At 47.2% G+C, this 15302-nt stretch overlaps 2 protein-coding genes across 2 annotated transcripts; one reads left to right on the top strand and one right to left on the bottom strand.

Annotated features, from left to right (window-relative positions):
- Positions 1 to 89: 89 nt before the first annotated feature.
- MRM2 (mitochondrial rRNA methyltransferase 2) lies at positions 90 to 12316 on the bottom strand. Its single transcript, XM_075286047.1, has 3 exons — positions 12284 to 12316; positions 966 to 1255; positions 90 to 601 (listed from the first exon to the last, which is right to left on the bottom strand). The coding sequence occupies exons 1-3, from the start codon at positions 12301 to 12303 to the stop codon at positions 165 to 167; spliced, it is 747 nt and encodes a 248-aa protein (XP_075142148.1). The 5' UTR covers positions 12304 to 12316; the 3' UTR covers positions 90 to 164.
- Positions 12317 to 12720: 404 nt separating this feature from the next.
- NUDT1 (nudix hydrolase 1) lies at positions 12721 to 14757 on the top strand. Its single transcript, XM_075283963.1, has 4 exons — positions 12721 to 12774; positions 13088 to 13242; positions 14115 to 14260; positions 14565 to 14757. Exons 1-4 carry the CDS (start codon positions 12748 to 12750, stop codon positions 14735 to 14737), a joined length of 501 nt encoding a protein of 166 aa, XP_075140064.1. The 5' UTR covers positions 12721 to 12747; the 3' UTR covers positions 14738 to 14757.
- Positions 14758 to 15302: the final 545 nt, after the last annotated feature.

Genomic DNA, 15302 nt, shown 5'->3' on the forward strand with positions numbered 1-15302 from the left:
CGCGTTGTGCACATTTCTGATACACAATTTTACACATTACGTAATATTAAATTTTAATAATTTTTTATAAAAATATTCTGCATTGCACCTAGAATACTCCGCCATATAATACAAGTCATCAGACCTGCGATAAATAGCATTAGTCAGATATAGAACAAGCAGCATCAATTTGAAGATTTCTTATTTTTGTGCGATTTTGCCAGCAAGTAGATCTCGGCGGACTCGGTCCTGCTGGCTTTAGGCTTCACGGTCTTCACGTGCTGAAATCTCTGCCGCAGCTTGTCTCTTATTAGATTGCTTTCTCCTCCATCCCAGATCTTACACAAGAAGCTTCCCCCGGGTCTCAGGACGACGTCCGATAAGTCCAGGAGAGACAGACACATGTTGACAAGTCTCTGGTGATCCAGTTCTCTTATCCCGCTAGCGTTGGGAGCCATGTCACTCAGGATGACATCTGCCTCTCCGCAAGGGAGGAGGGCGATAATTTTCCTATGGGTGGCGGGGTCTGTAAGGTCACATTTAGAGAGGAAAATCGCTCCTTCCAGCGGACTTATGTGAAGAAGATCAACTCCCAGGACAAATCCGACACTCACTGCAGGGTCTAGAGATAAAACATAATGAAGTGAATGGAAGTAGGACAGCGGGTGTGACCGAGCCCCATGCATAAGACATCCTTATATAAAACATACAGTGGGTATCAATGGGGGAAGTTATTAAACCGACGGGTCAATTCCAAAAATGAAAACATATTGAGGAATTATGACATATATATAGTTCAGTTTATTAATGCACATCTATTTCCATTATCAAAAGAGACATAAGGGTTTGTCTGGCCCCTTTCTTAAGGATCGGTCATCAGTATGTGATCTGTCGGGCTCCGCCACCCAGACCCCACACAGATCAGACGTTTGGGTGCCAGAAGCTGCTGACTGTATACAAGGGACACTTGGGAGGTATCTCCTTACCTTGTCCCAACGAATTGACTTTATCAACCAGCACTTGACTCCAGGCCCCGGGTGCTGCACCACAGTCTACAACACGGTTCCCCGGCTGCAGGATTTTCTGTTCCTTGTCGATCTCCAGCAGCTTGAAGGCGCTGCGGCAGCGGTAATTTTGAGCATGCGCTGCTTTTACGTAGGGATCTCTCTGCTGCCTGGTAAGCCAGATCTGCTCTGTCCCCGTCTTGGCCTTCTGTGCACCAAGAGTAACGTGCAGGCTCCGGCAGTGTAATAGGGAAGGTGGTGTCCGCCAAAGGCTGCAAATACATTACATTCTCCATTATCACCAAGTCATACCTATTCCACAATGCTCCAAAGATTTTAATTTTTTTTTGTGGGAAAAATCCCCAGTGCAGTCTGTTGCAGAAACATATATATCTGCAGATCCATGTGACATTGATTCACTTACTGATGGAGAATACGCAGTGAAATCCACATATACTGCAGAGAAATCCAGGGAGCTCCCATAATATAGACCGTCAACGTGCTCCATAACAGCAGCAACCATTGTGCCCCCATAACAGTGACATAGTGTGCCCTGACACAATAAGCCTACATTCATATGACCATACTGATTCTCAATTTGCCCATTTTTTGCAATGATATTTTTTCATGGCTCATGGACACCCCATGGCTGTAAAGCTTGGTTATCTGAATGGAGTCTAATGCGGTGTTCACATTTGTGCCTGTTCGTCCCTTGTTCTGGTCCATTGAAAGACCAGAACAATGGCCACACAGACCCCCTAAAACAGACGCCAAAGGTGTCACCAAAGGGGATTTGTCCATGATGTTTAAACTGAAACCATCTGATGAAAAAGTAGAACTTGCAGGACAATCACTGGTCATATATCATATCAGTGGTCATATATGTTGCAGGACTTCTGGTGGTGAAGACACATTGCTTACCTGAACAGACAGCAGCGGTGGGCTCCAGGGACAGGTATGATTTTTTTTTTTTAAGTTTCACCTTCCCCGTCTCCTCTGTGGGTTGTCCAATTCGTTAAAGGGGTTGTCAAGTTAACTTTTATTGATGACAAGATAGGTCATCAATACCAGAGCAGTGGGGGTCTGACACCTGGGACCCTCATTGATCGGCTATTTGAAGGAGCTTCAGCAAGCGACTGAGCGCCGAGACCCCTTCTCTGCTTGCATTGCACACCATATACTTCACAGCGACTGTGCAATGTGGTTACAGTCCATAGAAGTGAATAGGACGAGGCTGTAGTCACACCAAATGGCCACTGGGAAACAAATGCTGAGAAATGTAAATAGTAAAGGGGTCACAGCACTCGCGTGCTGATCAGCATAGGTCCCCTCTGATATTTAACTAATGATCTATCCAGAAGATGGGTCAACAATAAAAAAAAAAAAAAAAAAACAACTGGACAACCCCAAACAAAATACCCCCACATATATGTGTATATATATATATATATATATATATATATATATATATATATATATATATTTACTGTATCAATGCAATGACATCAGTGACAAGTGTGTATTGTAACCTCACTGATCAACTCTCCACCTACGGTATCCCAAAACAGAACACAGCCTGTAAGTGTTGTCATGGGGACACAAGGATAGAAGTGCTGCAAAATCTAAAGTCTGCAGATTCTACTACTGATACAGAACAATATCATTATTATTACAACTTTCCCATTTTTTTAACATCAGCGGTTTTCTATATAACATGTTTGGTTGTTCTCCTTTAAGACGCCATCTGGATCCTGGCCATAGTCCTGGTGACCGGGGTTGGGATCTCCAAGGCTCCGTATTGTGGCTGCATTGCAGAACACCACTTTAATGATAAGACAAGGACTTTTAGAGGCAGAATACACAGAATTATTCTTCTCCCCATTGGGACAGATTCTCGTAAAAACATTATTGCACATTTATAGCGGCTTTAAATCGCAGGTAATATGGGCGCAAGCAGTCCTTTATATGATAATGAACGGCCTCGGAGGCCCCATTCTTCCATTATGGATGTCAGAACCTTCTATATGCTCATAAATGTTTCATCTTATGCAATGAATATTCTCCAATATTTGCAGGAGATTTACAAATACAATTATAGAAGGTGGATTTTTTTTACTTGTACTTCGAGGAAAAAATGGTGTCGGTAGCGGCTGGCTCTATAACGGCGGCAGATGTGGCGGTTCTCGGCTACGCTGGTTGCAGGATGTGCAGCTTTACACTGGTCTCCTAAAGGTTATTTCATGCAAAAGTGGCCACGTGCAGGGGTAAGTCCCAGTTAAAGGGGTCCTCCAGGAAATACGGTTTTCCACAAGGAGGCCGAGGAAGCTGAAAAAAAACAAAATACATTCACCTATTCCTGGTGCTCTGATGTTCCCCACTGCGGTCTGGTCCAGCTGCTCATGAGAAAATGTTCCAGCTGAAGACATCGCCACACATGACCACAGAGACCTCAGGAAAGGAGATGGGATGTCACAGGTGATGTATGTTATGTCTTGGTTCCTTTCCTTGGCCTCAGTGATCTCGTGCAGCGAAGACTTTCACCAGAACAAATCCCGGGGAAACTGCCAGATCGGACAGCAGCGGGGGACACCGGAGCACCTTGGGACAAATCCCAGGGAACCGCCAGATCGGACAGCAGCGGGGGACACCGGAGCACCTTGGGACAAATCCCAGGGAACCGCCAGATCGGACAGCAGCGGGGGACACCGGAGCACCTTGGAACAAATCCCAGGGAACTGCCAGATCGGACAGCAGTGGGGAACACCGGAGCACCTTGGAACAAATCCCGGGGAACCGCCAGATCGGACAGCAGCGGGGGACACCGGAGCACCTTGGAACAGATCCCGGGGAACCGCCAGATCGGACTGCAGTGGGGGATACCGGAGCACCTTGGGACAAATCCCAGGGAACCGCCAGATCGGACAGCAGGGGGGGACACCGGAGCACCTTGGAACAAATCCCGGGGAACCGCCAGATCGGACTGCAGGGGGGGACACCGGACCACCTTGGGACAAATCCCGGGGAACCGCCAGATCGGACAGCAGCAGGGGACACCGGAGCACCTTGGAACAAATCCCGGGGAACCACCAGATCGGACTGCAGGGGGGGACACTGGGGCACCTTGGGACAAATCCCGGGGAACCGCCACATCGGACAGCAGTGGGGAACACTGGAGCACCTTGGGACAAATCCTGGGGAACCGCCAGATCAGACAGCAGCGGGGGACAATGGAGCACCTTGGGATAGGTCAGTATGTTTTGTTTTGTTTTTTTCATTCCTCATCTTCCTGTCCTCTTTGAGTATTTTGCAGACAACCCCTTTAACTTTGTGATAGGGGGAATTTATTAAGACTTGCATTTCTTACACCAGTGATAAGGAATTCCTAGACAGGTGCAAGGAGGAGGCTTTGGTCTCGTAATAATTCTTGTACATGCAGGTGCGTCTGAACTGAAATCTAGATTTGTGGTATAAGGGTCCATTCACACTGTGCTTTTTGGCGAGGATTTTGGTACTGAATCCGTTTCAGAATCCATGTGGAAAAAACGCCTCCCCATAGATTTCTATGGGTTCCACTAGTGGGGAAAAAAAAAAGCTTCTTTCAGGCAGATTCCGCCTGCAAAAACCAACGCAGTCAATGGGAGGCGGAAAATCCACGTGGAATTGGCAGAAAACGCGTGGGAAAACCGCTAGCGATTTTACAAGACCCATACACTGTGCTGGAGGAAAAAAACATTTCCTAATTCCTGAAGCGGATTTTTTTCCTTGCCAAAAACCTCTGTGTCAATGGACTCAAACTCAACAGTTTTCTGACATGAGCTTTAGTAAATCTGCTGGATTGTGACACCTTCAACCCTCTTCGGCCACTGCCTAAGTGGCATCCAGGGGGCAGGACCTGAGATTTGCTATTTTTGGCCACTTTCTAGGGCCTGACAATAACTCCAGGCTACTGTGTCGAAGACTGTTACAGAATACATATGGGTTTGTAGGTACAATGCTGGCCCCGTGGGCACTTTCTATTTGGGCAACTGGGGGCAACTAGAGGGGGACATTAAACCTCTAGCTACTCCCATGGTTTAATGTGCTCCTCCGGTGACCCCCAATGTTTAAATTCCCCCTCCAGTTTAATTGCCCCCCTTCATCTGCCCCCAGTTTAATATTCCCACTCCAGGGGTATGGGTAGCTATCCATATTTGATAAATGATGTTATTTACAAAGTAGGACGGTGCTCAGACTTGTGTAGGGATTTCTAGTTATCATGAACAGCCCCTGTAATGGTGATAGGTTCAACCCTCGGCTCTGGTGACATCACATTCCGCAGTGACATCAGAGACCTACGGGCCTAGCCGCCATTCTAACCCCCTGATGACACCTTCATGCCTGTGATATCACATTCTAACCCCCTTATGACACGCAATGGTTCTTGACATGACGGCCTATAATTGTGGGTGCCCAGGCCCAGGGTCTCTGTCTTGTGTGACTCCAAACTAGCGCGCGCACGACTCGTGTATTTGCAAGTTTGGTATATTTCTCTTAATTTTCTTTGTGTTCAAAATGGCCATCACCACCTACATCTTGGCGGTAGCTTTCACATTATGGATTGCCACAACCTCTGACCAGCAGGAGTGGATTGTGGACACAGCCGGTCAACTCACCTGGGTCACCGTGATAAACAACATCCTCGCCTGGCTACCGGCACCAAAGCTCCTCCTGGCCTTTACCACCTGGATTGGTGACGCAGCAGAGTGGATATCTGCAGTTATGGACCTAATGGACTGGCTAATGGTCAGCTCCCAACATCTGCTGGACCTTATGTCCTCCACCGACTGCTCATTTATATTCACCACTGACTGGACAGTCACATTGCTCCTAAGCAGCTACTTCCTAAGACTCCTCAACACCGAGACATTTGTCATCTGCTGGGTCACCCAAAAATCTTTCTGGACTGCAGACTTCAGTTACATTGACATTATGCCGGAGATCAGTAGCGAATGGAGCAACATGACATATACCATCACCAGCCCGGACCTGATCAGCTGGGGCAGCAACATCGTCACCGTCATCAAATGGAGCCTGATCTGCTGCAGCCTTCTCCTCTGGACAGCCACCACCTTCACCAACGTCACCGGGATAGTGAGCGGTGGTCTACTCACCTGGATCATGGACCACAGCGATCCATTGGCCTGGCTGACAACCACCATCGAGGTCCTAATAGCAGTCGCCACCTTTACTGACCCACTGGACCTGCTCTGCACCATACTGTGCAGTTTATTTGGTTAAATCGCAGCAGCAGCAGCAGCCTCCACACCACCAGTGATCTCCTAACCTGGATCTCCACCTCCAGTGATCTCCTAACCTGGATCTCCACCTCCAGTGATCTCCTAACCTGGATGTTCCACAACTTCATCCTCTGCATCTTCTATGCGTCCAGGTACGTGATCCGACCTCCTCCCCACCCCCACCTGTACCTCTCCATCTTGAGTTTTCGTTGTACTAATTTGTTTTTCTCTATATTTCAGCTTGGACTCAATACAAGGAGGCGACGAAGCCAAAATCTTCCTGACCAGATCTGATCAGATGCCCCAGACCTCAAGGATCCAAGATCTTCACATCCCTTCATCTCTGAGGGCATCAAAACCCGAAAATTAGTAATATAATACAAATGTGTCTCATTTAAAATAAAAATCAGTCTCATTTTTAAGACGTGTTTCCACCCCGTGATTTTCTGTATATAGGGTTCTGGCCTGAGGGGGGCGCTGTACAGCCCGAGCTTTAGGATCCAATGTCATTAAAAACAGTGTGTGGGGGGAGGGGGAATGGGGGGCCGAAAGTTATTGGTCTCCAGCCTGCCACTAACTCACATAGTATAACACCCCTATGTGCCTCCTGCACAATGTAATACCCCCCTTACTGCCCCCAAACAGTATAACTGGTGCAGTGGCCGCTATCTTACTACTCAGAGGGTCACTGGTGCAGAAAGCTGGGTAACAACACTGAGATGGCCCACTTACTTGATAAGAAATCCTTCAGTTGTATTGAGCCTTATAACTATATAGGTTTGCCGTTCAGGACTCTGGGAAAGCTGGATGACAATTCCTATGACAACCATAACATTACTTACAGGGTCACCACTGAGCTGTGTCCAGACCTCTGCCTAGCTGTACAGGTATATATCCCATACTAACTGTATACATAGTAGTTGGCTTCTCGTTCAGGAGTCTGGGAAAGCTGGGTTCCAATTCCCATGACAGGGTTGTCCAGCTTTCTTTGCTCTTATATTGCTGCAAAACCAAGTGTGCTGTTTAGTGGATGCAGAGATCTGTATGACAACATGTATTGTATTGAATTTGTCAGCCAGCTTTCCTAGGCTTCTGAACGGCAGGTGTGCTTCATTAGGTATTGACTTGTGCCGGCTTCTTTATACATTGGTTTTCAGATTTATTGCACAGACATATGACAGGGAAAGCTGGATGGCCGTGTCCGCAGCCTCCACGACAGGGGTGCTCACACTTTTTCAGCATGCGAGCTACTTATAAAATGACCAAGTCAAAATGATCTGCTAGCCACTGGCGAGCGGACATGACAGGTCCTAGCCGCTCTGCTGCCTGAGGACTGACCCGGGGCACAGATTGTGAAAGCGGTATATAAAACTGCCTGTGCCAAACCCATGAAAGGTCCTCTTTACTGCTAGCAGGCTTCGGGCCTATATGGTAATTCTCAGACATCACGTGGTCTAGGACATTACCATATAGGCCCGAAGCCTGCTAGGATTAACATCGGATCCCGCAGATGTAAGTAACAGTGATTATTATGTTCCCTCACCTCCCCTGGGGCTCCGATTATTTTAATCGGGGTCTGAAAAGACCCCCGAATATAATAATGGCGGTAGTGGGATTGCGGCCTGGGCCAGGTCTATTCACTGCCGGCCTCTGCGGCCTATAGCACAAAGGGAAGCGGGGGCAGCAGTGAGCAGGTCCGGGGAGGTTAGTAAATATTATAAAATTCTAAAACAAAAAAAAGTTATTATACTTACCGATCTTGCTGCTGCCCCCGCGGTCCTCTTCTCTCAGCAGTCAGACATCTATGTATCAGCGTAAGCGGTGTAATGACGCCACCTACGCCGATATGTAGACGTCTGAACCAGCGCAAGGAAAGCAGCAACTCCCCTACGCTGGTTCAAAATAAAATAAAAAAGTAAAAAAAAATAAAAATCACCCGGGCTACCGCCCCCCTCCCGTGCACCGCCCGAGGCGGGCGCCTCACCTCGCCTCATTAGAGGTGCGGCGCTGCCTGGCGGACACGGAGAGTGGGGAGCAGTCTAATACTGAGGATGTCTGAGATCGACTCATACTTCCTTTGCAATCGACGTATTGGGCACTCCTGCTCCACGAGGTGCGCCACCCAGCTTTCCTAGACCTCCTGAATGTCAGATCATCCTTGTTATGCACTGATGCTATATTTCTGCCTAGCTAAGCAAATTAGCAGAAAACCAAAGGATGAGCCTAGGCCCGGGTGTAACCATGTACTCATGTCTCCCCACCCTGTACCTTCCCACACTCTCCTAAGCCACAAGCCCCGCCTTCTCCCAGCATCAGTAACACTAGCCTAGGGAGGCGGGGGCGCTCTGCAGGCATGTGAATGAGAAAGGAGAGGACGGAGAACAACGGTGAGCGGCAGCGGTTCTGTGCAGGTAACCGGACAGCAGGGTGGGGACTAAGTAGCGGGCGGATTTTTTTAATCACTACACAGCGTGGAGTCTAAAAATTGAAGCCTTCAATTTTTGGACTCCACGCTGTGTGGTGAATAGGATCGTTTTTAAAATCCGATGTCCGATCATTAAAAAATCCCATTGACTTGCATTAGGATCGGATGGAAAATAATCGGAAATCGGTTTTAAAAACGATACTGAAATCTGAAGATCGGCTCAACCCTAGAGCATACCTCCTGCTGACCGGGACTGCGGGACAAGACACCAAATTCGGGAATGTCCCGCAGAATCCGTGACGGTTGGGCGGTGTATACAGTACTATTCAGTATATTGTGCAGCGGATTGTGCACCTTTAGGACGTGTATACAGCACTATATATATATTAGAGCCTTTCTGGCCATCTTTAGTTCGGATTCAGGTAACAGAACATTTCTCAGGTCTAGATTTCCTAATATGTAACGCTGGGCTCACACTTGCGCCGGAGTCCGTTTTCAGCTTTCCGTCTTCTGCATGCAGAAGACGGAAAGCTGTCAGACCGAGTCCGGTTGTGAGCGGTGGTGAGTGTTTTATGCTCTCTGCCGCAAAACCGTTTTTCCTATTACACACCTCAGCTGCTGCAGAACCTCATAATACAGCTCAGCTGCTGTAGAACATCCTCGTACACACCTCAGCTGCTGAAGAACCTCATAATACAGCTCAGCTGCTGCAGAACATCATAATACACACCTCAGCTGCTGAAGAACCTCATAATACAGCTCAGCTGCTGCAGATCATAATACACACCTCAGCTGCTGAAGAACCTCATAATACACATCTCAGCTGCTGTAGAACCTCATAATACACACCTCAGCTGCTGCAGAACCTCATAATACAGCTCAGCTGCTGCAGATCATAATACACACCTCAGCTGCTGCAGAACCTCATAATACACATCTCAGCTGCTACAGAACCTCATAATACACATCTCAGCTGCTGCAGAACCTCATAATACACCTCAGCTGCTGCAGAACATCATAATACAAACCTCAGCTGCTGTAGCACCTCATAATACACACCTCAGCTGCTGCAGGACATCATAATACAAACCTCAGCTGCTGTAGCACCTCATAATACACACCTCAGCTGCTGAAGAACCTCATAATACACACCTCAGCTGCTGCAGAACCTCATAATACACACCTCAGCTGCTGCAGAACCTCATAATACACACCTCAGCTGCTGCAGAACCTCATAATACAGCTCAGCTGCTGTAGCACCTCATAATACACACCTCAGCTGCTGAAGAACCTTATAATACACACCTCAGCTGCTGAAGAACCTCATAATACACACCTCAGCTGCTGCAGAACATAATACACACCTCAGCTGCTGCAGAACCTCATAATACACACCTCAGCTGCTGCAGAACCTCATAATACACACCTCAGCTGCTGTAGCACCTCATAATACACACCTCAGCTGCTGAAGAACCTCATAATACACACCTCAGCTGCTGAAGAACCTCATAATACACATCTCAGCTGCTGCAGAACCTCATAATACACACCTCAGCTGCTGCAGAACCTCATAATACACACCTCAGCTGCTGCAGAACCTCATAATACACACCTCAGCTGCTGCAGAACATCATAATACAAACCTCAGCTGCTGTAGCACCTCATAATACACATCTCAGCTGCTGCAGAACCTCATAATACACACCTCAGCTGCTGCAGAACATCATAATACAAACCTCAGCTGCTGTAGCACCTCATAATACACATCTCAGCTGCTGCAGAACCTCATAATACACACCTCAGCTGCTGCAGAACATCATAATACAAACCTCAGCTGCTGTAGCACCTCATAATACACATCTCAGCTGCTGCAGAACCTCATAATACACACCTCAGCTGCTGCAGAACATCATAATACAAACCTCAGCTGCTGCAGAACCTCATAATACACACCTCATCTGCTGCAGAACCTCATAATACACCTCAGCTGCTGCAGAACCTCATAATACACATCTCAGCTTCTGCAGAACCTCATAATACACACCTCAGCTGCTGCAGAACCTCATAATACACACCTCAGCTGCTGCAGAACCTCATAATACACACCTCATCTGCTGCAGAACCTCATAATACACCTCAGCTGCTGCAGAACCTCATAATACACATCTCAGCTTCTGCAGAACCTCATAATACACACCTCAGCTGCTGCAGAACCTCATAATACACACCTCAGCTGCTGCAGAACATCATAATACAAACCTCAGCTGCTGCAGAACCTCATAATACACACCTCAGCTGCTGCAGAACCTCATAATACACACCTCAGCTGCTGCAGAACATCATAATACAAACCTCAGCTGCTGTAGCACCTCATAATACACATCTCAGCTGCTGCAGAACCTCATAATACACACCTCAGCTGCTGCAGAACATCATAATACAAACCTCAGCTGCTGCAGAACCTCATAATACACACCTCATCTGCTGCAGAACCTCATAATACACCTCAGCTGCTGCAGAACCTCATAATACACATCTCAGCTTCTGCAGAACCTCATAATACACACCTCAGCTGCTGCAGAACCTCATAATACACACCTCAGCTGCTGCAGAACATCATAATACAAACCTCAGCTGCTGTAGCACCTCATAATACACACCTCAGCTGCTGAAGAACCTCATAATACACACCTCATCTGCTGCAGAACCTCATAATTCACCTCAGCTGCTGCAGAACCTCATAATACACACCTCAGCTGCTGCAGAACCTCATAATACACACCTCAGCTGCTGCAGAACATCATAATACACATCTCAGCTTCTGCAGAACCTCATAATACACACCTCAGCTGCTGCAGAACCTCATAATACACACCTCAGCTGCTGCAGAACATCATAATACACACCTCAGCTGCTGCAGAACATCATAATACACACTTCAGCTGCTGCAGAACCTCATAATACACCTCAGCTGCTGCAGAACCTCATAATACACATCTCAGCTTCTGCAGAACCTCATAATACACACCTCAGCTGCTGCAGAACCTCATAATACACACCTCAGCTGCTGCAGAACATCATAATACAAACCTCAGCTGCTGTAGCACCTCATAATACACACCTCAGCTGCTGCAGAACCTCATAATACACACCTCATCTGCTGCAGAACCTCATAATACACCTCAGCTGCTGCAGAACCTCATAATACACACCTCAGCTGCTGCAGAACCTCATAATACACATCTCAGCTTCTGCAGAACCTCATAATACACACCTCAGCTGCTGCAGAACCTCATAATACACACCTCAGCTGCTGCAGAACATCATAATACACACCTCAGCTGCTGCAGAACATAATACACACCTCAGCTGCTGCAAAACCTCATAATACACACCTCAGCTGCTGCAGAACCTCATAATACACCTGAGCTGCTGCAGAACAATGGCTCTGTGTCTGTATACAGTACTTGGACATTGCTGCCACCATACTGGCCTCACTAGATCAGCGTCTTTATAGGGATTGCTAGAAAATCTGCCATAGTCTGAACACATCCCACAGAGGGCAAATGAAGCATTTCAGTCGTTCACATCACACTCACCGGGTCACAGCAGCCGCCATATTTGTTTCTCCATAGTGACGACGGCAAGGAGTCAGGCACAGAGTCCGCCATCTTTGTTAAGGTAAAAGCCACATCTGAGAAAGATTGAAAATCTGATGTAAAAAGTACCAGAAAGCCTCTTAACCCCAGACAATAGTATATCTCCCTGTGTAATGTACATACAGAATCACTTCAGTACAGTCAGGCCAGCTGAGGCGGCGTCCGCCATATTTGTAAAGGGAAACGGCAAAAGGAAATCGGTGAAAATGGCACAAAATAATATTTCAGTCCTAGATGATAACAGGGTCATGACGTATTAACATATTATATACAGTATACGTATAATGACTCTGACTAGGAGAGTGGCTGCCCATACTTAATATGGCGGCCGGGGGCGGCATGTCAGGTCATGTGATCGTCAATCTGAGTTCCCGCGGGTGAGTCGCACGTGTGAGTGGCCGGGAATGAATCCCATAGAGAATCCTGCACAGGTAAAGTGTCTGTACTAGGAGTATACAGTATATACCAGCTGTCACATATAGCTGTATACAGCAGTCACGTGACTGGCCCTGACCATTAGAGTGAGCAGGTCTGTGACAGTTATAATAAGATGTAATCTATGGGGGAACCCTACAGGAAAGGATTAGCCCCCTGCAGCGCCCCCACAGGAGAGATGAAGCATTGCCCTACTTCCCTAATGTCTTCTGGAAAGGTGCAAGTAGAAATATTCCTCATCTAATCTAGGAGAGTATCAGAGACAGACAGAGCTGCAGTGTTCTCTTCATTTTATATAATTTTTTTTAGGCCATGTTCACATCAAAGCTGCTGACCCTCGTCATGGTTGTCCAACCACAGAGAATTCTGCTGGGCATGAAGAAACGCGGCTTCGGTGCCGGGCGCTGGAATGGCTTTGGCGGTAAAGTGCACCAAGGAGAAACCATCGAGGACGCTGCAAAAAGGTGAATAAAGATTAATGCAAGGAGATGGATGGGCAGCCATGTGATACATGGGGGGAGGGGGCAATCCTGAGGGTGGGGGCAGCAGCTGAGTCTACAAGAGGGGCGTCTCAGCCCGCATCTCTGACATCCATGAGGCCCCGAAGTCTGATGCTTAGATCACATCTGCACCGTCTTTCCAGAAATCCGGGGCACGAAAATGGTGGATACAAACGGAGCCAAAGGGGACCCCATTAATGCTAATGGAGTCCGTGTTTATAAACCGAAAAGTCGAGCTTGGAGCATTTTTTTTCATTTGGAAAGAATTAGAGGGATTATGTCAAATGGACGCAGCAATATCAGCCAGAGCAAAGCGGAGCTTGTAGGTGTTCATTGCACAGATGGCGACTCAATTCAGTGGGCCCGGGAAATACCACAGATGAGGCACACAGGGACCCTGGATATTAAAGGGGTCTTTCCTGGACTTATATACTGATATCCTATGTGTAGAATAGGTCATCAATCTCAAAACAGTGGGGGTCCAACATCCAACACCCCAACCAATTAGAGTAGAAGGGGAAGCAGCACTGGCCTTGTCGCCCCCATTCATTGGCGTGTTTACTGCTGAGTTCCATTCAAGTAAATGGGGCTGATCTGCAATACCAAACGCAGCCACTGTACAATGTATGGCGCTGTTCATGGTAGACAGTTTGGAGGCTCACACATTCAGGACAAACAGCTGTTTATGGGGTGTCCGGTATCTCGTGTTATCCCATAACAAACCGAGACTCCTGACAACTCCTGTAGTAGTCCACTGTAAACTGGAGAGGATACGATAACAACAATGGGAGATGTTACGATGGTAATCGCTTCTTTCATTCTGTTTCCCTGTACAGAGAACTTTGGGAAGAGAGTGGTCTGACTACCGACACCCTCCAGAAAATCGGAAACATCAAGTTTGAGTTTGTCGGTAGCACCGAGTTGTTGGACGTCCATATCTTCCGAACAGATGAGTTTAAAGGGGAACCAACTGAAAGTGAAGGTAAGTGACACTCTATGGGATCTGCACATAATACTATCACTTCTTGCCTTAAAGGGAATGTGTTGTCAAAAGATGACTTATTATTTTTGTCATGTTTTTAAAATTTTCTATTAAAAAAATTCCCCAAATCCTGCAGTTCTAACTTTGTCCACTAGGCGATAAAACATGCTGAGACTTGCTGTAGACTGCTGTGGATTTTAATCAGGTTGAGCTGCAATACCAGACACGGTCTCTGACCAAGAGTGGCGCCGTTTCTGAAACGAGCAGCCATGTTTGTCTCATTTTACACCACTTTCATTTTCAGAGATGCGTCCTCAGTGGTTTCCACTAGACGAGATCCCCTACGCCGGCATGTGGCCAGATGACGACATATGGTTGCCCCTGTTGTTGCAGAAGAAGAAATTCCAGGCCTACTTCAAGTTCGAGGGACACGATACCATTCTGGACTATAACCTGGAGGAAGTAGAAGACATCTGAGAAGGAATGTGCACATAGAATTTAATGGGGGGGGGGGGTTGTTGACGGTTCCTATTGGTCTATTAGGCCATAACATGGGCCTGACCGCAGATTTAGTGACCCAGATTAATAGGGTAGGGGTCTAGGATGATGGTTAAAATCATATGATTGCCACTTAATAAGGTATTCCCATAGTTAAGTCATTCTCTATACATAGAATAGCAGATAACTTTAGGGTACAACTTTTTGGGACCCTCCCAACTATGTCCTATATGAATGGATGGACAGGTCGCACATGCTCTCTTACACTCTTTTCGATAGGACTGCTGAAGCGAAGCAAAAGCCCCCATTCAGCAGTCCCATAGAGTGGAATCAAGCATGTCCGACCTGTCCTTTCACTCATACAGGCCCTTGGAAGACTCAGAAATCAGAACCCCATCTCTCTTGAATCCTATGGGAATATCCCTTTAAGGCCCATCTCTGGGACCAGCTCCAAAACACCCTGTATTGGGTCAGCATTGCAAAAACCTTGCCGTACGGATGGATTACTGATCATGGGACTTGTCCAGGAAAACAGGACCATCGC

The sequence above is a fragment of the Leptodactylus fuscus genome, chromosome 8 (genome assembly GCF_031893055.1).
Source record: "Leptodactylus fuscus isolate aLepFus1 chromosome 8, aLepFus1.hap2, whole genome shotgun sequence".
Taxonomy (NCBI): domain Eukaryota; kingdom Metazoa; phylum Chordata; class Amphibia; order Anura; family Leptodactylidae; genus Leptodactylus; species Leptodactylus fuscus.

Excerpts from the sequence above, each read along its gene's own strand:
- MRM2 (XM_075286047.1), bottom strand. The coding sequence starts at position 12,303 with ATGGCGGCTGCTGTGACCCG. Across the intron at positions 1,256-12,283 it reads ATGGCGGCTGCTGTGACCCG|CCTTTGGCGGACACCACCTT; the intron begins GTGAGTGTGATG and ends ATGTATTTGCAG. Across the intron at positions 602-965 it reads AGTCAATTCGTTGGGACAAG|ACCCTGCAGTGAGTGTCGGA; the intron begins GTAAGGAGATAC and ends TTTTATCTCTAG.
- NUDT1 (XM_075283963.1), top strand. The coding sequence starts at position 12,748 with ATGAATCCCATAGAGAATCCTGCACAG. Across the intron at positions 13,243-14,114 it reads ATCGAGGACGCTGCAAAAAG|AGAACTTTGGGAAGAGAGTG; the intron begins GTGAATAAAGAT and ends TTCCCTGTACAG. Across the intron at positions 14,261-14,564 it reads GGAACCAACTGAAAGTGAAG|AGATGCGTCCTCAGTGGTTT; the intron begins GTAAGTGACACT and ends TTTCATTTTCAG.